Consider the following 25,728-nt stretch of genomic DNA (forward strand, 5'->3'; position numbering starts at 1 on the left):
TAACAAGCACCCTTTACGCAGTCATTTCTGCAGCTAGAAATGGCAGTCAAATCGCCCTTAAATCATATCTTAAATATGGAAAGAATTATGTAGATACTTCTAAAAAGATAAAACAGTCAAGACTAAAACAGGGCTGTTTGATCAAAATTGACAAGGGGCTAAAGTATGAGGTCATTCCATAAATAATGTGGTTTTTTGAAATTGCATGAACTAAAAGTCAGAGGGGAATGGGATAAACTACCTGCATCAATTTGCTATAAAAGGAGGTAGTAATTTTACCTTGTCCTTATTCTTAGTGCAAGTTTTGAAGAGTGTAGTTAGATTTTAACAGTTATTTTTTTCAAAGTTGTAATGGAAGTGACAAAGGAGCGTATTCGGCATATTTTGCTTTTTGAGTTCAATAAAGGCAACAACGCAACGGAAAGTGTGAGGAATATTAATACCGTATATGGAGATTGGACAATAAGTGTAAGCCAGTGTCAACGGTAATTCCAGAAATTCTAAACTGGAAACTACTGTCTAGAAGATGAGCCTCACCTGAGAAGATCTGTAGAGCTTGACGAGGACATCCTGCAAACCCTGGTGGAACAGAATCCCATAATAACTGTTGAAGAACTAACAGAGAAGCTTGGATTTGGTCATTCAACAATTCGACACCTGCATCCCATCAGAAAAGTCAGCAAGTTGAGTCTATGGGTTGCTCACAAACTTTCTGAGTCTAATCACATGCAGCGAGTGAATGTGTGATCTTCTTTGCTGTCACGTCTCACGAATGAACCTTTTTTAGACTGAATAGTGACTGGTGACAAGAAATGGGTTCTCCATAAAAATGTCAAGTGCTGAAGACAGTGGATAGAGAAAGGAGAAACACCGGCACCTCAGGCTAAAAAAGGTCTTCACCCACTTAGGTTGTTGTTATCTGTTTGGTGGGATATGAAAGGTTTAGTCCACTTCGAACTTTTAAACCCAAACCAAACGATAACAAACGAGATCAACTGCAAGCAGTTTGAGCAGCTTGAGTCAGCGCTAGAAGAAAAATGACCATCTTTGGTTTCAAGACAAAAGGTGTTCTTCCACCAGAATAATGTTCGGCCACATACAGCAAGAATGACATTCCAAAGGCTGGAGTAGTTTAAACTGTATACAATGACCTCCACCATATTCGCTGGACATTGCCCCATCTGATTATCGTGTATTCCGCAGTTTTCAAAATCATTTGGATGGAAAAAATGTGAATTCTGTAGATGAGGTCAGAACAGAACTGAAGGAGTATTTTTTCATCACAGACAAGTGAATTTTGGGAGAGGGGCCTTGTAAGTCTACCAGATAGATGGAAGAGCATTGCAGAAAATGAAAGAGAATATTTTAGATTAAAAAAGAAGCTTGTTGATCTTAATTTTGAAAAATAAGAGAAATATACAAAAACTGCATTATTTATGGGATGACCCAATACAACCAAACACACACACACAAACTCACAAATTGCACAAAAATCTGGCAAGATTTGTAGACAACTTACGTTTCGTTCATATCTAAATTTGAAGGGTTTCGAATTGTCAGGAAATATTTACCACCCATATATTCATCTTTCTCAGCCTTTCTTTTCCCTTGCTTCCATTTCTGAAGGAAAAAATAAAACAATAACAATCTAATAGACACAAATGCAAAGATGTAACAGATTAAAAGATCCACAAAACGTTTAAATTATTGTATATATCATCATCATCATTTAATGTTCATTTTTCCATGCTGGCACAGGCTGGATGGTTTGGCAGGAACTGGTAAGTCAGAAGACAGCACCAACCACTGCTGTCTGCTTTGGCATGGGTTTCTACAGCTGGATGCCCTTCCTAATGCCGACAATTTTACAGACTGTACCGATGCAGTGAAACTGCCAAGTAATTTGCGAGACCTGACCTCTCAGTTGAGGATGGGGACGGAATCCTTTTCTCCTTACGCAAAATGGGTTTCACAACCAAGCAGATCCAGGCTTAATGTCACTGTGTAGTACTTTCTCTGAGTGTCTTCTATCAGAGCCATAGCTTAACTAAAGCCTTTTGATTGAAATTTGCTAGATGGAAACCATACAGCTACAAAGCAAGCCTGTTAACCACACAGCCTGCACCCAGCATCACAATTTTACATATATTTTCCCCCATATTGGTTTGGGCTGGATAGGTCATCATCATTCATATCAATTTGCAGCCACACAGCAACAAAATAAACCAGTGGTTCCCAAACTATGAGTCGCGACCCACAGATGGGTCATGAACGGAATCTTAGTGGGTCACAAAAAGTTATAAAATTATGCATTAGCTTTGATTAACTGCTGTCTATTGAGATAGTTCAGTAGAGTTAAGTGGGTCGTCATAAACTGGTGTGATAAATAGTGGGTCGCGACTCTAAAAAGTTTGGGAACCACTGAAATAAACCAGCCAAATTTGGTACTTTTCTGACACTGTAGTCTGGATCTACCAAGCATAAATCAAACAGTTCTTTCAATCATGCATTAGTCTTTATTCAAGGTTTCTACCAAGTTACTATGCACAACCTTTTATCATTTACTTGTTTCATTCATTTGACTGTGGTCATGCTGGGGCACCACCATAAAGAATTTTAATTGAATGAATTGCCCTCTGTACTTTTTTTAAAGTCCTGGACCTATTCTATCAGTCTCATTTACTGAACTGCTAGGCTATGGGAATGTAAACACACCAACACTGGTGAGGGAAAAACACACACACACACAGAGAATGGGCTTCTTTCAGTTTCCATCTCCCAAATCCACTCACAAGGCTTTGGTTGGGCCAAGGCTATAGTAGAACACACATACCCAAGGTGCCATGCAGTGGGACTGAACCTGGAAACAAGCTTCCTACCACACAGCTATGCCTGCACCTGCATTTCATTTGCATGTTCTATTTTTGGCCCCACTTCCTATCAAAACCATTTAGCAGAGTTTAATGGGTATTTCATCAAGCTACCAGTACTAAAGGTTGTTCATCGTAAAGAGGACTAAGAAGTCCTTAATCCCCTGTATTAGCCTATACTTATAGTTATCATCATGGCTGTGTGGCTAAGAGGCCTGCTTTCCGACCATGTGATCTCAGATTCAGTCCCACTGGGTGGTCCTTTGGGCAAGTGTCTTCTACCTGTATCTCCAGGCCAACCAAAGCCTTGTGAGTAGATTTGGTAGGCTGAAATTGGAAGAAGCTTACCATGTGTGTGTGTATGTATATTTCCACTTTGCTATAAAAAGAAAAACCTATCTGGCCATGATGAAATATAATCTTGAGAAGAAGAAGGGCATCAGGCTGTAGAAAATCCTGTCTCAACAAGTTCTGTCTGAGCCATGCAAGTGTGGAAAAGTAGAGGTTATATAACAATGATGGTGATGATGATGATGATGTGCTAATTGATAGGAGAGCCTGCAAAGGGATTTGCTAAGTCAGCTTCCAGTTTGTACATTCAACAGATGTAGCAGAGGACATGTGGTGATATTACATGGTTTGGCACAAAAGGATTGTCTCTGTCAAGTGAGGCAAAAATATTCTGAGAAACCATTTCTTTATGGCAATGTAGACAAAGCATATTGAGAAGTCAAGAAGTTTTGAAGAAGTTTAGGAGGAGGGGTAGGAGAAAGAGGATGAGGAGGAGGAAGAGAGGTTGCTGTTAGGTCTACAGCTGCTTGTTTCCTGTCTTTATCTCCATCAATGGCTGATTGAGATGAGACTAAACCAAAGTACATAGTCATCACTAGTCTTGTATGAATCATAAGTCATTTGTTAATGTCTCAGACTTGCCTAAATATTTGGTAAATATTTGAATTGTTAGAAATAAGTATTGTCACTAATTCAGGAACAAAGTGAGAACGTTTGAGGGGAGGGGTTTAGCCGATTCCAATGACCCAAGAAAAACGACCGATACTGTATTGATGTTGAAAAGAGGCAAAGTTGACATCAACGGGATTTGAACTCACAATGTAAAGAACCAAAACAAGTGCCATAAGACATCTTGTCTGATGCTCAACAATTCAACAAATCCATCGTTTTTTTTTTTTGTTTTTTAATTTAAAAAAATAGTTAATAGGCGTAGGAGTGGCTGTGTGGTAAGTAGCTTGCTTAAGAACCACATGGTTCCGGGTTCAGTCCCACTGCGTGGCACCTTGGGCAAGTGTCTTCTACTATAGCCTCGGGCCAACCAAAGCCTTGTGAGTGGATTTGGTAGACAGAAACTGAAAGAAGCCCGTTGTATATATGTATGTATATATCATCATCATCATCATCATCATTTAACGTCCGCTTTCCATGCTAGCATGGGTTGGACGGTTCAACTGGGGTCTGGGGAGCCCGAAAGCTGCACCAGTCCAGTCAGATCTGGCAGTGTTTCTACAGCTGGATGCCCTTCCTAACGCCAACCACTACGAGAGTGTGTATATATATATATATGTGTGTGTATATATATATATATGTCTGTGTGTCTATGTTTGTCCCTGCAACATTGCTTGACAACCGATGCTGGTGTGTTTACATCCCCGTAACTTAGTGGTTCGGCAAAAGAGACCGATAGAATAAGTACTAGGCTTACAAAGAATAAGTCCTGGGGTCGATTTGCCTGACTAAAGGCTATGCTCCAGCATGGCCACAGTCAAATGACTGAACAAGTAAAGGAGTAAAGAGAGTATCTTCATTGCAGTCAACAGTTTCTTGTGTGGTCATATCTTTATCCTGATCAATGGCTGATATATGAACACACCTGTGAGTGTAGATATACACTTATGTATAGAATGAGTATAGAATGAATACGATTGGTGCATTAAACAAACATCAGTTGCAGTATTTAATTCCACTGGAGTCAGCTTCCTTTATGCCAAGGTAGACGTGTCTTTTAACTCATACAACATTGATAAAATATATATCAAACCAAGTTCTGAGGCTGCAATAATTGAATTAGAAGAACCCTTGAAAGTTGTGCACCAGCATGGCAGAGTCAAAAGACCTTAACCCTTTTGTTACCAACCCGGCCAAAACCGGCTCTGGCTCTGTAGTACAAATGTCTTATTTTCATAAATTTTGAATTCAAATCTTCCACCAAACCTTAGTCACAATTTATGCTCCAAACTCCAGCTTAATGATAACTAAGTTATTTTACTAAATTCTTTGTTATATTTAAAATAATTGAAAGAAACAGAGCATCTCAAAATAAATACAGTAACGAAAGGGTTAAACATCCTCAAAATACAAGAATAGAATCTGTGTAAGGACGACTTTGGTGGAAGAAAAGTTAAAGGATAAACAGAATCTAACAACAAGAAAATTCATCATCACCACCACATTCAATTGTTCATGCCCACATGGGTCAGTTGGTATTTGCTAAGGTGGATTTTCTACAACTGGGCAGGCTTCCCCTCAAACAACTCCTTGTCTGCTCCCAAATGAGGTCATACTTTTCCATAAGCAGATGTATTTTTCATGGAAGATTGCAAAGGATGTGGCTAGCATGATGGCGACACTCGTTACCAACGAGTTGTGTCAAGGCAAAGAGACAGTAATACACACGTTTGTGAGAAATGCAATGTTGAGGATGAATGAAGCCAGCTCAACCCACCCCGGGTGAATGCTGTCTCAAGACAGCACACACACACACACACACACACACTATTGGCTTTCAGATTCCATCTGCCAAATCTATTAACAAGACTTTGGTCAGCCCACAGCTAGAGTAGAAGACAGTTGTCCAAAGAGCCATGCAAACGTTTCTTATTTCTTTACTGCCCACAAGGGGCTAAACATAGAGGGGACAAACAAGGACAGACAGACGGATTAAGTCGATTATATCAACCCCAGTGCGTAACTGGTACTTAATTTATTAACCCTGAAAGGATGAAAGGCAAAGTTGACCTTGGCGGAATTTGAACTCAGAACGTAGTGGCAGACGAGATACCTATTTCTTTACTGCCCACGAGAGGCTAAACATAGAGGGGACAAACAAGGACAGACATAGGTATTAAGTCGATTACATCGACTCCAGTGCATAACTGGTACTTAATTTATTGACCCCGAAAGGATGAAAGGCAAAGTCGACCTCGGCGAAATTTGAACTCAGAACGTAGCGGCAGACGAAATACCTCTAAGCATTTCGCCCGGCGTGCAAACGTTTCTGCCAGCTTGCCACCATGCAAACATTCTTACCACACTGCCACATTTGTGTTTAATCAGAAATAGAAATTTCCTTGTGAGAACAGCTCACCTTTTCATCTGTACATGTGAGAAAATGAAAGAAGACATCGCACTGAGAAATAACAGGGTGCTGAACCATTCTATTAATCCATTGCTGCAACAGTTTCATACGTTCAGAAATAAATTCTGTCTCATAACGTCCTGAAATGGGAAAAATATGTCGTTTACTTTTGTCTGTTATAAAGAATTTAGAAAGTTTGAGAGACGTGAAATAAACCGTTTTTAACTGTAGAACCCAAAGGGGCATAAAACTTTAAATAATACCCCGTAGATGTTGAACCTTCAATTTTTTTCCATTCAAGGGGATTTTTGATCCAATGTCTACATAGCTTTATCAACTTCAAGTTCTACAGTTAAAAACTGTTTACTTTGTAATCATTTTTCTTTGTTTTGCTCTTTGGAAATGAAAGTGACAGAGGAGAGAGCAGCTGGAAGAAATAGTGTCAAAAAACAGAAAGAGAAGATTATCCACATAACTAACTGTGCACAACCAACTTCATTCCATGTATTTTGGATAAATAAACTTGGAAATGTGTAAAAAACACAAAACTTAAAAACCTTATTATCGATAGTGATGTATTAGTCTGAAAATCCACAAACGATCTTAATATCAAATGTGATCTTCAAATTTATTTGTAAAAGTGGCAACTGGAAACTTCACAACTGTTACATTGGCCATATAATCACACTTTCTTGCTGATTAACCGTGCGTTTACAACAAGGAGCTATTTCAGTGTGTTACATCACACAACATAAAGCAAAATTTGATATAACATACAGAATTCTCCAGAAAATTAAATGATTAATGATGGAAATGATTAATAGCACAACAAAATACTAACGTATCTTATTCTTCTTCTACAAAATGGCAACACCAACCACTTCAAAGAGATTAGGCTACCATAAATCCTCAAGTATAGTCCACCCTTGAGTATAATACATTTGACCCTTCTGCCCAATCTTTTGGAAACAACTTCTCAGTCTGGGTCAGACAGGTTATCCTGCTGATGACCTCTTCCCAGTTTCTAAATACCTGGCAGTCCAATCTGAACCCCATAAACACACCAGCACCTTAACTGGTAGCTTTACCTGCTACAAATGGATCCAAATCTCCCTTAAATATCACCCTACTAAAAGTAGGAAGAATACTTTGGACAATATAGTTTTAGATATTTATATACTTTAACTGAAGAAAAAAAAAAGATAAGATGGATTGGTCACAACTGGAATGCCTTTTATCATTAGTCAATCTGATCAAGACTGATGTTGGATTAAACAACAACTACTGCAACTAGACATTACACACATTCCAAGCTGGATTGGACGGCAGAAGTTTCTCATCTCACAGATATAAATTGGTGTGATATACGAAGGTGCTACGGCAGAACTCTCTCTCTTTTACTCATTTACTTGTTTCAGTCATTTGACTGTGGCCATGCTGGAGCACCGCCTTTAGTCGAGCAAATCGACCCCGGGACTTATTCTTTGTAAGCCCAGTACTTATTCTATCGGTCTCTTTTGCCGAACCGCTAAGTGACGTGGACGTAAACACACCAGCATTGTCAAGCAATGCTACGGGGACAAACACAGACACACAAACACACACACATATATATATACATATATACGACAGGCTTCTTTCAGTTTCCGTCTACCAAATCCACTCACAAGGCTTTGGTCGGCCCGGGGCTATAGCAGAAGACACTTGCCCAAGATGCAACGCAGTGGGACTGAACCCAGAACCATGTGGTTGGTTAGCAAGCTACTTACCATACAGCCACTCCTGCGCCTGATTCAATATTTTTTATTGCATATGTGAAGTTATAAACCCTTAATTTGCAACCAAGTGGCATGCTGGGGAAAATTAAATTAAAATCTTTGAAGCAAATGCCAAAAAATTAAAGATTTCTTACCTGAAATAACCTTTTCAGGTAACGGAGGAATTGGAATACAAGGGAATTTTTCTTCTAAACGCTCATGTAACCAATCAAAATGTTTATATCTACGGCTAACAGCAATATTACAGAACTGAAAAGGAAAATAAATGAGGAGTCTTTATGATGTATCTACACAGATTAGAGAGTGACAAAGACAATATTGCTTATAGAGAGAATTATAAAGAAGGGTGGTTCTAGGAGATGATCAAATAAGCTGAGTGAGATTAATTTATAACACAGCTGGATGCTGAGAACAGGAAATGAATAGAAATTCATCATCATTAGGTGTCATCTGCTCCCAGCAGGTTCAATATCAAGTATCTCCATTTGGGTCTTTTCCTTGCCATTCTTAGGCATTCACCATGGGATGGTTTAATCCAGTCCTTGATGTTAGGAAACCAGTTTGTTTGAGGTCTTCCTCTCAAGCATTTGCCATAATTCTTTCATTAACCATGGTGTGCTAGAATATTCTACACGATAATACCAGTGAAGGGAGAGAGAAATCCAAATAGGATTGATTAGTGTCAACATATGCTGTATATGTCAGGTGTAAAGTTGTTGGCAGTTAGGATTTCACTGACAAAATTTGGACAACTAAAGAAGACGATTAAGTGGGATTTCATTTCTGTACTTAATTATGGAATAAGGATTAGGGAACAGAAGAAGGTATTTGCATTTTATGTCTAAATTCCGCCCTATTATACACACATACACATATTTGTCCTGGGTATGACTTTAAACTGCATCCGGTGGTGGGGCCCTGGTTTGGGAGTTCCAGGGTTCTGAGGAATGTGGAGCCACCTCTAAGCCAGTGTTGTTCACAGGTCTACTCTGACATGGAATAATAGCTCCTATCAGGATTCCAACATGTTATGGAATCGCCTCCAGGAGAAGGTTGCTCAGAGACAGTCCAATAAGCCCAGAACAGATGAGGCCCTTGAGTTCCTTAGCTGCTCATGTAAGAGAAGGTAACGCCATACAAATCCTGCATCCTGACATCTACTGGGCTTGTGGTACTTATTGCACCAGACCAATACAAGTTTGAAGGACGAGACTGATTCTGCCCACTTTAATGATATTCATTCATTGAGCAAGTTTCTCAGCAAATCAAATTACCAACAACCCACTTTTGGAAGTCAAAGGGCAACCGAGAAAGAGGTGATGGAGTCAGGAAGAAGATGTTACTGGAAGTTCCCAGCTTTGATCCTGCATACAGGCAGCCAGAGGGTGATGGTCCACATTTTCCACAGACCAAAAACAGATGTAGATTTTGTACATGACAAAACGAAACATTGACCTAGCCACATTGTGCAGTAGTGTCTTGCTGAACCCTCATTTGTTAAAGCAATGAGAGAGTAACACACACACATGGCCTCTAATAATCTTTCTCTCCTTCTTATAATAATAATAATAAAAACATTGTGTACAGCGCTCAGGTGCACTACAACTCATCTAAAGTGTATGTATAATTAGGTGTAGTTTCGGCGGATTTCAGAAAGCATGAGGGCCTTAAAGGATGCAGTGTCATGGCAGTCAACAACTGACGCAGGCAGTTTGTTCCATGCTTCAGCAACTCTGAGCGTGAAAAAATGTTTCCGAAAGTCATGGGAGCTGTGTTGTTTTCTGACTTTGTAGGCATGTCCACGTGTGTTAGACATATGAAGATCAATTCTTGGAATTGTTCTTCAGTTTCTTTCTATGAATAAATATTGCTTATGAACTCACTGACTTACATAGGTAAACCTTATCAGACTGAGCTGTAGTGTGCCAGCAGATTTATTAGGAACTACTCAGGGAAACGATAAGACTTAGTGTGATGATTAAAGCAGTTGAATTCAACAATGAAAATATTCAGCTTGCACAGACATGTCTAACAGGCTGTAATTAGGCTAATGGTCCTTCGTAGATTTTTAAAAACAGACTTTGTTGACATATACTCAAAATTAGTTATTTAATTAATTAAATATTTAGGTTTAATTCATTAAAATAATCCTTTACATTTAACATTAAATTGAAATAACCTGAAACAAAAAACGTCCTTGAAGCTATACATGTGAAAGTAATTTCCAAAAGTGTTTTTAAAATCAAAAAAACAAAAACAAAAAAGAATATAAAAGCATATCATGTGACTTACTGAGGGAATCAGTTGGTAAGCAACAAAACTTTTTAATCCCTTCAATTTACTTTCTTTCTTTGGATCCCTCAATTCACATGTGTATTCTGATTTCATTTCCCATTCAGGACCATACATACCATTCTGTAAAATTAGAAATAAAACCACAAAATGTTGGAACGCAATTCAATAGAATTAGTAATGGTAAGTTTTCATGATCTCTAATTCATTCTGTCCAACACATGCAGTAAAAGAAATGCAACATGTTAGTAAAAGAAAGTGGGCAGGGGTCAGTTTTATACTGATACATGAAACTGGTGTCCTTGAGGAAAAAAATTAACCTTTTAGCATTCAGATTATTTTCTCAAATGTAATTGTTACTTATTCACATTATTTTAAACCAATCATGTAATTATTTTGTAGCTTTGAGGAGGTAACTTAATTTTTAGAATGATATTGTAGGTTGGTGTAAGAGACCAGATCTGACCAGTTTCAACATTAAACACCTGGAATATTTAGCCCAGATATGCTAAATGGTGATAATATAGCTACCCATTTAGTGATGCACCTGTAGTTCAAGTCTCATCAATGTCCTGTCACAATTTAAGTCTGTATTTATAATATCAAATATAATTTTCATTAAAACTTCACAAAAATAATACAGGAATCACATTGAGGTCTTTATACAAAATGTGGCATTTTACTTCCTAGGTTTCCTCAGGTGTTTTACTTAAGCCAATCAAAGACCAATAACCTCTCAACCATTTTTTGCTTTATAAACAGAAATAAAAGTTGTTTCTCTTCCTATGTTCACAGTCAGCTCCTGACGGGTATTTCATGGCACCCCAACAATTCCACAAAATGACAATTCTGCACAAGGACAAGTCAGTGCATCGTGTTTATTTTTTATTTATTTATGCGCCCTTTTCAAGCCTAGGCAGACTCATGGGCCCGGTTTCTATACATGTTCCCCCCAGGTGGACGGGACGCCAGTCCATCACAGCGTTACTCAAGAAACAGAAAGAAAGAGTGAGAGAAAGTTGGGGTGAAAGAGTACAACAGGGGTTGCCACCACCCCCAGCCAGAGCTTTAGGTGTTTTCGCTCAATAAACACACACAACGCCCGGTCTGGGAATCGAAACCATGATCCTCCAACCGCGAGTCCGCTGCCCTAACCCCTGGGCCATTGCGCCTCGTGTTTATGTGTAAATGAAATTTAATTTCATTTATTTTGTTTTCAAATTTTCTAAACTTTTCAACTTTGTCGTTACAAACTTGTTGCTATCTCAATAACCACTGAAGAAGTTTTAGTTTTTAAAATGTTGATAGTAAAAGATACCAGCAAATGAGTGGTAATGTTTTAGATTGTTAACACTAACAACATCATCATCATCATCATCGTTTAACGTCCGCTTTCCATGCTAGCATGGGTTGGATGGTTCAACTGGGGTCTGGGAAGCCTGAAGGCTGCACCAGGCCAGTCAGATCTGGCAGTGTTTCTACAGCTTGAGGCCCTTCCTAACGCCAACCACTCCGTGAGTGTAGTGGGTGCTTTTTATGTGCCACCGACACAGGTGCCAGACGAGGCAGGCAAACGGCCATGTTCGGATGGTGTTTTTTATGTGCCACCGACACAGGTGCCAGATGAGGCTGGCGAACAGCCACGCTCGGATGGTGTTTTTTATGTGCCACCGACAGAGGTGCCAGACGAGGCTGGCGAATGGCCACGCTTGGATTGCAGTAAATGGTAGCGTTTTCAATTGTTAATGATCCAAAAACCTTTATTTGCTGTTTATACAAGTATACCATTTCATTACTGGTGCATCTAACGATGTCCTGCCAAGAATGATCCAAGATAAAATAAATTAAATTAAATTTCATATACACATAAACACAATCAACTGAATTGTCTTTGTACAGAATTGCTACACACAGAATTGTCAGCACTGAATTGCCACATGTAGAATTGTTGGTTCATGGTTTTTCACAGAATGCTGGAAACAAACAATATCACTTTTATGACAGTGATGCTCATTTACAAGACAATGGTACACACACACACACATAACTAGCAAACGACCCCCACCTCACTGTCCATTGGACGGTTTGTATAAGTGAAGAGGGTTAACTTGGATGGTGTAATGGAAGTTTTGATCATCTGAACAGGCCATAAGGATTACAAAAATAGTGATTCTCACTTTGAAACTGACAATTTTGAAAATCCTTTTAGATTACGGAATGCCTCGCTCTCTCATGTATCCAGGTTTAAAAGTTCAGCATGATCGAATGAACAATACTTGAGATATAAGTGCACAAACAGACAGACAGAACAGTATTTATATATTAGATATAGCCTGGAATTATAGTAGAAAACACTTGCCCATGGTGCTGTTAGTAATACATCTTCTAACTCTGAACCTGTGAAGACCAGGAGAGAGGAAAATCCCTCACTTGCAAAACAAATTGGGGTTAGTTAACATGAAGGGCATGGGGTCCTAAAATACTACCTCAGTTAACCTTCACCTAACCCATGCTAGCACAAAAAAGCAGACATAAAACAACTGAATGATTTATAAAACTATACTTTCCATTTATGTGCAAGTTGTAAACAATTTGTAGCTGTTTAGTTCCTATGTCAACCCAGATCAAACACACCCATGACCAAAGACATACCATCTTTATCCCAGTCGCAATGCACTCTGGATACAGGACCTAATCATCTAACATGTCCTTTTCTAGAATGGTCTGGTGTACTTTTAGAGAGATTTGGCTGCTATTTCTGGCAGGTTAAGCAATCAAGGGATACTCTCATTAGATCGGTTGTAAATAGATATAGTGAGAATGTAGACACTTCAGACTTGCTAATTAAAAGTTCCTCATGAGGAAAAACACCTATCAAAACAATACACTTGAAACATGGGGCAAAGATTTTTAAAAAAACTAAAGATATGGAAAAAAAAATGTTTAATTAATGAAATTAGAACATATACTAGAGATACCTATGACAGCACCATCAAAATATAATAATAACAATGCAAAGACCCTATGTAACTTTATGATTCAGTGCGACCATGAGATAGAGAATAAGAAACCAGACGTATTGTTAATTGAGAAAGAAAGCAAATGATGCTGGATCATAAGATATAGCATGCCCAGCTGACAACAAGGTATGTGATAAGGAAGAAAGAAAAGTGGATAGATATGACAGGTTAGCTTGGGAGGTTAAGCAGTTGTGGTCACTGAAAAAGGTGGTAGTAGTACCAATAATTGTTGGAGCTCTGGGAACAGTAAGCAAAAATCTCAAGATGTACATGGAACAAATAGGGGCTGCAATAAGGGTGGAGCACTTGCAGAAAACAGCACTGCTTGGAAACGCTTGAATACTCCGGATGGTGCTCGAAAAATAAGAGGTGTTACCTTAGTTCACGATTAGGGAACAGTAGACACTGTAGTACATCTCCAGGGTTAGAAGCGGTCCAAGGACAATAAAATAATAATAGTAATCCTTTCTATTATAGGCATAAGGCCTAAAATTCAGAGGAAGAGAGCTACTTGATTACATCAACCCCCAGTTCTCAACTGATTCTTATTTCATTGACCCCAAAAGGATGGAACGCAAAGTTAACCTCAGCAGCATCTGAACTCAGAACACAAAGACAAACAAAATGCCAGTTAGCATTTTGCCCAATATGCCAGAGATTCTATCTACAAAATTAAATCCCATGATAAGTGGTACAGGCACCATCCAGGGGATGTAGTAAATGGCAAGGGCATCACCATTCTCTGGAACTTCCCAATACAAACAGACAGAAAAATTGACCTCAATTGACCAGACATTGTGATCAAGGACTACAATAGATGAACTTGTCTTGTAACAGATATGTCTGTCCCACAAAATTAAAATGTCTCAAGAAAGGAATACGAAAGCTTTCTCACTATAAATATCTGCAGATTGAAATCACAAAAATGTGGAAGTTTAGTACTACGATAATACCAGTAGTAACTGGTGCATTGGGAATGGAAAAGAAGGGAGCTGAGGAGTATATTAAACAACGCCCTGGTAACTCCCATCTCCGTGAACTACAAAAGATAACCTTGATCGGTGCAGCCCATATACAACGGAAAGCACTCTCCAACTAAAATAAATGTGGTGATAATTTTAGCATGCGTAGCAAGACAAAGGTGCCCTTGCTACTCTTGGCCCCTGGAGGATGTCCGGTACTAAGGCAGCTGAAATGAAGCTATAATGAAAGGAAGCCATAATAATAATAATAATGGCATAAACATGAGCCAGAGGCTATGGTAGAGAGTAATAATTGCAGGATTTTATGGGATTTCCCCATAAAGACTGACCATACAATTGACGCTACAGGACCAGATATGATTATAGGGAACAAAAAAAAAAGATGTGTAAGATTACAGACATTTCCATATGATAACAGGAAAGATACCAAAGAAATTTAGAAAAACCGAGAAATATCAGGACATAGCCAATGAGATGAAGAGATTCTGGAAGGCTAAGATGAGAATTGTTCCTGCAGTAATTGGTGCACTCAGCACATCAAAATCTTTGCTAAATAATAAAGCAGGTAATAGCTTTGATAATAATGATAATTCTTTCTGTTATAAGCACAAAGCCTGGAATTTTGGAGAAATGGTTAACCAATTACATCAACTCCATCACTTGACTGGTGCTATATTCTATTGATCCTGAAAGGAAGAATGGCAAAGTTGATCATGGCAAAATTTGAACTCTGTAAAGAGCGAGAGGAGATGCCACTAAGCATTTTGTCCAAAATGCTAATGATTCTGCCAGTTCGTCACCTTAACCCTTTTGTTACCATATTTCTGTTGAGATTCTTTGTGCGTCTTTCAGTTAATTTTAAACATAACAAAGAATTTAGTAAAATAACTTCGTTATCATTAAGCTAGTGTTCGGAATATTAATTGTGACTAAGGTTTGGTGGAAGATTTTAGTTCAAAACTTATGAAAACAAAACATTTGTACTACAAAGCCAAAGTCGGTTTCAACCAGGTTGGTAACGAAAGGGTTATGATAATCATGTCTACTATAGACACAAGGCCAGAAATTTTTGAGGAGGGCCAAGTTCAGTGGTTCTCAAATGGGGTCCACATAGACCCTGAGAGTCCACATCAGATTTTTGGGCTCCATACAGCAAAACAGTAAATTGGGAATCCACAATAATATTTTAAGGGCCACTGAAAAATATTTGCTTTAGACATATGTATTGGTATGTAATGCAAGGAACAGATTTCTTTCTCTGACATTTTACATAATTCAACTTTCACAAATTAATGCGTGAAAACATTAATGAATAACATTCTATGAAAGTAGTTCTTAAACAATGAATGGCTACGGGGGTCCACCAGAATAAAATCACAATCAAAGGGGGTCCATAGATAAAAATTGGTTGAGAACCCCCTGGTCTAGTTGGTTGCATCAACCCCCAGTTCTTCACTGGTACTTGTTTTATCAACCATAAAACATCAAAATACAAATTGATCTCAACAGAAATTGAACCTCAAACAATAATAAAGATATTTACAATGATTTTTACGCAGTCACTATCATGAACTGCACAAGTCACTGTACCCATCAAGAAGGATTCACCTCCACTCCGAGAAAACTGCGAAAATCTGAAAAAGAAAAAAGGGCAATAAAAAATTAGATGAATTTAGGAAGTGAAATGAAGGCTGCACTAAAACAAGAAGGATAACAACCAGAACAAATGTTTTACAATATTAAATATTGTACCTATTTTTTGAGTAAACAAATGTTTTGGGTTGATAAGTGTGAACTGAGGTTGATTCAAGCAATTATGCATCTATGCCCAGTTTGTGTTTATTTAATGCAAAGAGCATAAGAAATAATTCATATGTCCAGCTAAGAGCAATATTAGTCAATGACTAATATTATTTTGAGTCATTCAGAAAGTATGGGAGTTAACTCTGGATGTGTTTTGCTCTTATTAAACCTTCTCAGTATATTTGCTGAAGATGAGATAATTACTAAGTAAATGTAAAGTAGTGTGTACTTGTGAGCATAGATATCATGTCAGAAGAAAATGATCTGCTCTGATAACCATGTAAACCAGCACAGTCTGCTTTTTGGTTCTAGGGTATTGTCTAGTACATGGAAGATGAAAGGGTCACTGATAGGACAAAAATATCTGTTTACAAGGGCTGATAAATTCTGCAGAGAGTAGATGGACATCCATAAAACCTACAAATGGAATGGGGTACCCATCAAAGCTTTTGAAAACTGTCGTGCCAACCCCTGCACATTGTTATCTTTCCTCTGGCCTAGGAAAGCCACTTGATAAATGAGAGGATGAGCCCGGATGGTTTAAATTAATCCTGGCCAGGATTATCATTGTGGTGATGTTGCTACTGTAGCATTGCTAGAAATAATGGATGCCAGCCATTCATTCATTCTTGAACTGAGTAGAAATCATCATCATTTAATATCCACTTTTCTATGCTTGCATGGGTCAGATGGAATTTACTGAAGTAGATTTTTCTACGTTTGGATGCCCTTCCTGTCACCAACCATCACCTGTTTTCAAGCAATTTCTCATGGTTAGACATCTTTTTCATGGAAGAACAAAAACAAACAATATTAGTTGTATGATAAAGATGCTTATCTACAACCATCACATGATATCAAGGCAAGGATGTACACACACACACACACAACAGAAAGATCCGGAAAATATTAAATACTATTCTTAAACATTATCTGCATGAAAAAAACAAACTATCGGTAAATGAGTGTTGACATAATTAATGCAGAAAGCTAAGAAAAAAAATTAAGTCATTGACTGATATTGTTCTGAGCAAAACTGTGTCATCTCCATCTTTATTGAAGGGGCAAGGATGAAACAATGTTTCTATGTTGATTTGGAGGATCATAAAAATGGCTGGGGTCTCACTTATGAGTTAAGATCTTTCTCTCTATTTACTTGTTTCAGTCAATTTGACTGCGGCCATGCTGGTGCACCGCCTTTAATCGAGCAACTCAACATCAGGACTTATTCTTTGTAAGCCCAGTACTTATTCTATCAGTCTCTTTTGCCGAACCGTTAAGTGACGGGGACATAAACACACCAGCATCGGTTGTCAAGCAATGCTAGGGGGACAAACACAGACACACAAACATACACGCACATACATATATACGGGCTTCTTTCAGTTTTCGTCTACCAAATCCACTCACAAGGCTTTGGTTGGCCCAAGGCTATAGTAGAAGACACTTGCCCAGGGTGCCACGCAGTGGGACTGAACCCGGAACCATGTGGTTGGTAAACAAGCTACTTGCCACACAGCCACCCCTGCGCCTATATATCTTTTCCTTCTGGAATCTGTTAAATAACAACTACCAGTAATACACTGGAACAGACTTTTTTAATTACATCCCAACAAACCTCCTACAACACTAAAACCAAGCACAAAATACTTTCATAAGAAATAAGTATTTTCTTTTCTGAAAGTAATTAAGAATCAACACATTTGTTAGTCTTATATTAAGACTAATCTGTCGAGAATAATCACACAGCAGGTTACATTTAAGGTCTGATAGAAACTAGAGAAATCGATTCAAAATTTTTATATTTTGTATAATTCAGAAAGAACTCAATTGTGATATGACATTGTGGATAGGTGGATAGAATGTGCTTGTGTCTAACATGTAGATTAAAATGAGCATGTAGACAAGTTCACAAAATGCAACTCTGATAATCTTCTCAAATTTTGCTTATACTTGCTCAAGGCAAGAACAAGAAGTAAAAGTACAGCAGTAGTGAGCTTTTGTGTCTAACCATTTCACTTCATAAAGCCATTTCATTTTGCTTTTATCCTTGACACTCTTGTGAAAATAACGATCCTCATACAATTTTATTTGCATCCCCCATCTTTCAAATTGAAAACCTTGTGTGCATAAAAGAAATCAATGGTCATCATAATATATCACAGGATACAGAATTGGTAGCATTGTAAAATGTGGTTCGTTAGTGTTCTACTAAAAGCCATGCAGTTGTTACAGGGTGAAGAATTGAGTTGTGGTGCCATATGTCTTGAGTGCTTTGTTGCAATGGGACAGAATATATGCACATTATGGAGTGCTGGCTGCTTTTGCTTTTTAACAAGAAATAAAGGTGACGGCATTGGTGGCAGAGTGCGTTTCCTCATCTTACATGACTGAGTCTCTTGATGCTTGAGAGACAGACGATGGTGTACGTTTAACTGGGCCACGAGATAAACTGCTTCGGAATGCTGGAGATTCGTTTGGAATGTCTGCTGTACACATTGGGAATATTTTGGACATGGGCCAAAATGCTAAACTACTGAAAAAGAATAGGGTTAAAAATAGGAAGAAGAAAAAAAGGAATGAAGAATAAAAATAGGAAGAATGAATAGAAAGCAAGATTAGGTTACAATGAAAAAAAATTCAAGAAAAAAATAAGTCACTGGAGGGTGATTGAAATGTTTGTTTCTTGGATAAATCAACGAATGATAGAGAATGGAGTCAAGTTTGCCATATAAAACAGGATTTCAAAGTTTCAAATATTAAAGACAAAGAAAGAAAGTAGAAAAAAAAAATAGAACCTAAGAAATTAATGTTGATCCCTATCAGGAAGAACTAGAATTGCTTCCTGTGTTAATGAATATAAAGTCCAATAATAACCATTTGTTATAATTAAACAGAAAGAATTGGAAGAACCCAGAGATAATTCTCACACAGAATAGTTCCATTTGTAGCAGAGGAGATGTTATGCAAAATACATTGCTTTAGGAAATGCAAATAAGTGCAAACTCTTTTATTCTTTTACTTGATTCAGTCATCTGACTGCGGTCATGCTGGAGCACTGCCTTCAGTCGAACAAATCAACCCCAGAGCTTATTCTTTGTAAGCCTGGTACTTATTCTATCAGTCACTTTTGCCAAACCACTAAGTTACGGGGATGTAAACACACCAGCATCAGTTCTCACAGACACACAAACATATACGCACACACATACATATATATATATATATACGATGGGCTTCTTCCAGTTTCCATCAACCAAATCCACTCACAAGGCTTTAGTCGGCCCGAGGCTATAGTAGAAGACATTTGCCCAAGGTGCCACGCAGTGGGACCGAGCCTGGGACCATGTGGTTGGTAAGCAAGCTACTTACCACACATCCAATCCTGCGCCTACACTGGCATAGAAAAAAAATTCTATTTAACCCATTTAACTTCTCAATGTTTCAATCAAATCTCAACAAACACTTTAATCCTTTTAAAAGCAATCCAGATGAAACCAAAATTGGTTCCATGACGCAAAACTTCCAGTCTTTAAATCAACAATGTTCTTTATAATGTTAACTAAGAAAAGTCAGGTATTTTACTAAATCTATTGCAATTCTTGGGTGGTATAGTTCATTAGAAATTTGGTAATGAGGAAATGCTAAAATCCCACTTTTAAAGGAGACTTATGCTGCTTAAAGGCCATTTTGACTGAAGAGACATTGTGCTTACCATTAACCAATAAATGTGAATAGTTTTACTTTGAAATTCTGATTGAGTGTATAATTTAGTGAGTTGGTTCAGGTATGGCTGTGTGGTTAAGAAGCTTGCCTTGCAACCATGTGGTTTCAGGTTCAATCCCACTGTGTGACACTTAGGGCAAGTGTCTCCTACTATAGCCCCAGGCTGACCAATGCCTTGTGAGTGAATCTTGTAGATGGAAACAGAGTAGAGGTTCATTTTATAATTAGAATGTGGTAGAATCCTTCAATTGATTGTGGTAAAGACAGTTGGATGGTATTTTGCATAAACAATGCTTTCTGGACTGGTGGTACGTAAAAAGCACTATCCGACTCGTGGCTGATGCCAGCGCCGCCTCGACTGGCTTCCGTGCTGGTGGCACGTAAAATGCACTAATCCGACCGTGGCCGTTGCCAGCCTCGCCTGGCACCTGTGCAGGTGGCACGTAAAAAGCACCCACTACACTCACGGAGTGGTTGGCGTTAGGAAGGGCATCCAGCTGTAGAAACATTGTGAGATAAAACTGGAGCCTGGTGCAGCCTTCTGGCTTCCCAGATCCCCGGTCGAACCGTCCAACCCATGCCAGCAAGGAGAATGGACGTTAAACGATGTTGATGATGAAATGATAACTGATCAATAAAATTTATTAATCAAAGCAGCAATTACACTTCATCCTGTATCAAGATTAGAGAAAAAAAATTCTAAGATGACAAGCGCTACACAAATTCAGTATGAAAACAACAAATGTTGCCTACCATGTGGTAATCAAGTCTGTAAATGAAAGGAATGGAAGAAGTAATAAGCACTACAGCTGTTTCAAAAGGGACATTGAGTGTATATGGCCCAAACTGCTGACTTTTCTGATGGGATGCAGGTGTCGGATTGTTGAATGACCAAATCCAAGCTTCTCTACTAGTTCCACAACAGAAGTTCCACCAGGGTTTGGAGGATGCCCATGTCAAGCTCTACAGATTTTCCAGGATGAGTCTCATCTTCTAGGCTGTATTTTCCGGCTCAGAATTTCTGGAATCACCGTTGACACTGGCTTACGCTTATTGCCCAATCCTCATATACTGCATTACGCTTTCCATTGCGTTGTTGCCTTTATTGAACTCAAAAAGCAAAATATGCCGAATACGCTCCTTTGTCACTTCTATTACAGTTTTGAAAAAAATAACTGTTAAAATCTAACTACACTCTTCAAAACTTGCACTAAGAATAAGGAGAAGGTAAAATTACTACCTGCTTTTATAGCAAGTTGATTCAGGTAGTTTATCTCGTCTCCCTCTGACTTTTAGTTCATACCATTGAAAAAAAACCCACATTATTTATGGTATGACCCAACATATATATATATATATATATCTACACAAACGTACATACACATGTGTGTGTATCATCTGTGTGTGTTTCTGCTTACCACCCACCCACCCAAGACCACCACTTAATACTTTGGCAAAAGTGACTGATAGAATAAGTACTAGACTTTAAAAATATGTTCTAGGGTCATAAAATGAGGTATTGTGCAAGAACCTCATTCCTAAATTTCCAAGTTCAACCCCACTGAATGTGGTTCACTGTATTTGGGACAGAACATATATTTCTACAGATTTCAGTTCTGTTAGATGTTGAAAATACCCAACCTGTCTTCTGGGAAAATTGCCAGAATGAGAATGGCATCCAAATAACTGGCAGAGTGTTAATCTCTTGACATCAGTTCTAACTCTAGGAAACTGGAGTTAATGAAATACTGCTCTACCATCACAACTCTCAGAAAGTGAAGACTCTCAGAATATCTGTAGAATTAATAGGCTCTAAATTCATTAATGTTCAGGGTTAAAAAATTGCAACATCAGCTGATAGATTATCCAAATCAAAAGAATCTACAACTCTATTCTGTCCTTTATCTTTTACTTGTTTCAGTCGTTAGACAGTGGCCACATCAACCTTGGTATTTGTGATTTTAAAGTTCAAGTACCCTTGATGCATCAGGTGATATGATATGCTTGAGAAGACCTGTTGAGTCGAGTAAAACCAAAATTGTAGCTGTGGCCAGTGCCCCCTGATTGGCTCCTGTTCTGATGGCACGTAAAATGCATCATCCAAACATGGTCAATGCCAGTGCCCCCTGATTGGCTCCTGTGCCGGTGGTACATAAAAAGCACCATCTGAACATGGTTGATGCCAGGTTCACCTGACTGGCTTCCGTGCTGGTGGCATGTAAAAAGCATCACCTGACCGTGGCCCATGCCAGTGCTCTCTGACTGGCTTCCATGTCAGTGGCATGTAAAAAAGCACCCTCTACACTCTCGGAGTGGTTGGCATTAGGAAGGGCACCCAGCTGTAGAAACTGCCAGATCAGATTGGAGCCTGGTGCAGCCTTCTGGCTTGCAAGACCTCAGTCAAACCGTCCAACCCATGCCAGCATGGAAAACGGACATTAAACGATGATGAGTACTTATTCTGTCAATTTCTTTTGCCAAACTGCTAAGTTACAAGGCATGTGAACAAACCAATACTGGTTGTCACGTAATGGTGCTGGACAAGCACAAAGACACACACACACACACACACACACGTGCGCATGTGCATATGCGTGTGTAAACAATTTAATTGAAATGCTTACACTATACAAGGTTCTCCACAATTCAATGTTTAAGAGAGAGAGAAAAAACTGCAGTGTCAGTCTTTTTCTAACGAGTCAGATTGCAAAGCATATTGACTATTAGAACTGCCATATCAAATTACCGTTATTGTCATTCTGAATGTAAGAATTAAATACAGCTGCGAAATTAGATAATGCACTCACATAGATACGCACGTGCACAATGTGGAAAATTAAAAGAATTCCAGTCAGAAAAATGGAGTCAAGTAATTTGAGAAAAAAAAAAAAAATTATAATAATAATAATAAACAATAAAAATAAAAATGCTACAGCTGCTGGACTAAATTTCTACTAAAGAAATTTTATATCTTTTAATCGTTTCAGTCATAAAACTGTGGCCATGCTGGGGCACTGCCTTGAATTTTAATTGAAGAATGAACCAGTGTACTTTTTTTTTTTAAAGCTGGTACTTATTCTATTGGTCTCTTTTGCTGAACCACTAAGTTACAGAGATGTAAACACACACACACACACACATATGATAGGCTTTCTTTCAGTTTCCATTGACCAAATCCATTCACAGGTGCCATGCAGTAGGGCTGAACTTGGAACCTTGAGGTTGGGAGGCAAACCTATTACCACACAACCATTACAGAATGGTCATTAAACAAATAAATATATGATAAAATGCAACATAAATGAAGAAAACAAGCAAACAAAAAAAGAGAAAAACAAAGGAATGAATGGAAATTCCTTTAAATTTTAGTTGAAGACCAGCAGTTTTGTGGGGAGGGGGTTAGTTGATTACGTGGAGCCCAGAGCTTGATTGGTTCTTTATCAAGCCTTAAAGGATGAAAGAAGCAAAGTCTACCTCATCAGGATTTGAACTCAGAAAGTAGAGAGCTGAAGAAATGCTGCAACACATTTTGTCCAAAACACTAACAATTCCATCAGCTCAGCACCTGAATGAACCAAAATTACAAAGATAAACACACGCTTGGATCATCACCGCTTCCTTATTTCCAACACAAAGACATTTGTAGGGGTCAATGAAGGAAAATCTTCCTGAAATTACAGCTTACTGTCATAATAGAAATGACACATTCGATAATGTAGTCCTAGATACATCACAACAGAAATGCCTTTGCTAGTTCAGGACTGACAGAGTTACACAGCAACCACAACAGCTAACACATCTATTCTCATTTATTATGGGTATTTGGTTAAAATATTTTTTTACTAACCCCACCATGTTAAATGAATCAATGATTAATGAGTAACAGAACATACATAAAAAAAGTAGGTTTTGTTCTGAGACCCCAAGTTGTCCTGAGCATTAAGGACGGTTGCTGGGGCATGCTTTTGGGGTTTAACCAGAATCGTTGGTTGCTAACCTGTTATCACAGATCAATTCCTGGTAAGCATAACATGATTCACAATGAACATACTGTGTTATAGTGGATCGTGGAGGTGCAATGGCCCAGTGGTTAGGGCAGTGGACTCGCGGTCATAGGATCGCGGTTTCGATTCCCAGACCGGGCGTTGTGAGTGTTTATTGAGCGAAAACACCTAAAGTTCCACGAGGCTCCGGCAGGGATGGTGGTGATCCCTGCTGTACTCTTTCACCACAACTTTCTCTCACTCTTACTTCCTGTTTCCGTTCTACCTGTATTTCAAAGGGCCGGCCTTGTCACTCTCTGTGTCACGCTGAATATCCCCGAGAACTACGTTAAGGGTACACGTGTCTGTGGAGTGCTCAGCCACTTACACGTTAATGTCACGAGCAGGCTGTTCCGTTGATCGGATCAACCGGAACCCTCGTCGTCGTAACCGATGGAGTGCTTCCATCCCATCATGGATCAGTGATGAATGAATCAATGTTAAACAAGGATAACTGCAGTTAACTTAATTTATCAGATGCCTTTAGCAGAATCCACTCTTATTGTAAATGTTTGGGGTCAGGTCTCCAGTCTAAGTATAACTCCATCACTTCTTCCAACTCCTCTCAAAGTCCCTGATAAAAGTGATGGCCACTATATTACCTACACTACCTCCATAAACGTACCCATTCTTTTATTCTTTTACTTGTTTCAGTCATTTGAGTGTGTCCATGCTGGAGCACCACCTTTAATTGAACAAATTGACCCTAGGACTTATTCTTTGTAAGCCTAGTACTTATTCTATTGGTGTCTAAGTTGTGGGGATGTAAATACACCAACATCGATTGTCAAGCAACGACAGGTGGGGGGCAAATACAGACACACAAATACATACATACATAAATATATATATATATATATATATATATGCGTGTGTGATGTGCTTCTTTCAGTTTCCATCCACCAAATCCACTTTGGCCAGCCTGAGGCTATATTAGAAGACACTTGCCCAAGGTGCCACACAGTGGGACTGAACCCTGAGCCATGTGGTTGGGAAGCAAACTTCTTACCACACAGCCATGCCTGAATATTTAAAAATTTCCAAAACACATGGTTTGGAGTTCAGTTCCACTGTGTGGCACCTTGGGCAAGTGTCTTGCGAGTGGATTTGGTAGACAGAAACTGAAAGAAGCCTGTCATATATATGTATGTATATATTTGTGCGTTTGTGTCTGTGTTTGTTTCCCTACCATCGCTTGACAACTGATGTTGGTGTGTTTACATCCCAGTAGCTTAGCAATTTGGCAAAAGACTGATAAATACCAAGCTTACAAGGAATAAGTCCAGGGGTCAATTTCTTCAACTAAAAGGCGGTGCTCTAGCATGGCCACAGTCAAAATGACTGAAACAAATAAAAGAATACCATATACATGTACTATAGACATCTCTGCACAGAGATTTCCTTTCACTTCTCATCTTCCGCAGCAGTAATAGTTTTACTGTATCCATTTGTGTATAACATGCACTCTTTTCAATTCTAAACTTTAAGAGTGTGTATTATACATGATCAGCAAAAGTCAATCAATTTTCCAGTCTTATTGACCAAGTTAAGAGATGTGTGATAAGAGTTTAAATTGCTATATTAATGTTATTTGCTAGTGATAATACGTTAAATAAGTATACCAACATTAGAGATCATATTGTTCAACATTGTTTACTATTTACTAACACATTAAAAAAAAGTCAAAAGCATCATGACAAACCAAAACAAAACAAAAAGGTGAAAAGTCCATCATCCCTCTTCACAAGTTGCTGCTTATCTTAGTTTATGCATTTGTACAACAATATCATCATCATTGCATAACATCCACTTTTCTAAGCTTGCATGGGGTCAGACAAATTTG

General features: G+C 38.5%; 1 protein-coding gene across 2 annotated transcripts in view; it reads right to left on the minus strand.

Annotated features, from left to right (window-relative positions):
• The window catches only part of LOC115214322 (sorting nexin-33), a 198,411-nt gene that overhangs the window by 21,199 nt on the left and 151,484 nt on the right, over positions 1-25,728 (minus strand). For both annotated transcript variants that reach the window (XM_036505074.1, XM_029783502.2), the window contains exons 6-10: positions 15,857-15,947; positions 10,311-10,433; positions 8,153-8,267; positions 6,250-6,380; positions 1,520-1,620 (exon numbers count right to left, since the gene is read on the minus strand). In XM_036505074.1, coding sequence (XP_036360967.1) covers positions 1,520-1,620; positions 6,250-6,380; positions 8,153-8,267; positions 10,311-10,433; positions 15,857-15,947 — 561 coding nt within the window. The remainder of the gene's footprint in view (positions 1-1,519; positions 1,621-6,249; positions 6,381-8,152; positions 8,268-10,310; positions 10,434-15,856; positions 15,948-25,728) is intronic.

This window comes from Octopus sinensis, linkage group LG7 (genome assembly GCF_006345805.1).
Source record: "Octopus sinensis linkage group LG7, ASM634580v1, whole genome shotgun sequence".
Lineage (NCBI taxonomy): Eukaryota > Metazoa > Mollusca > Cephalopoda > Octopoda > Octopodidae > Octopus > Octopus sinensis.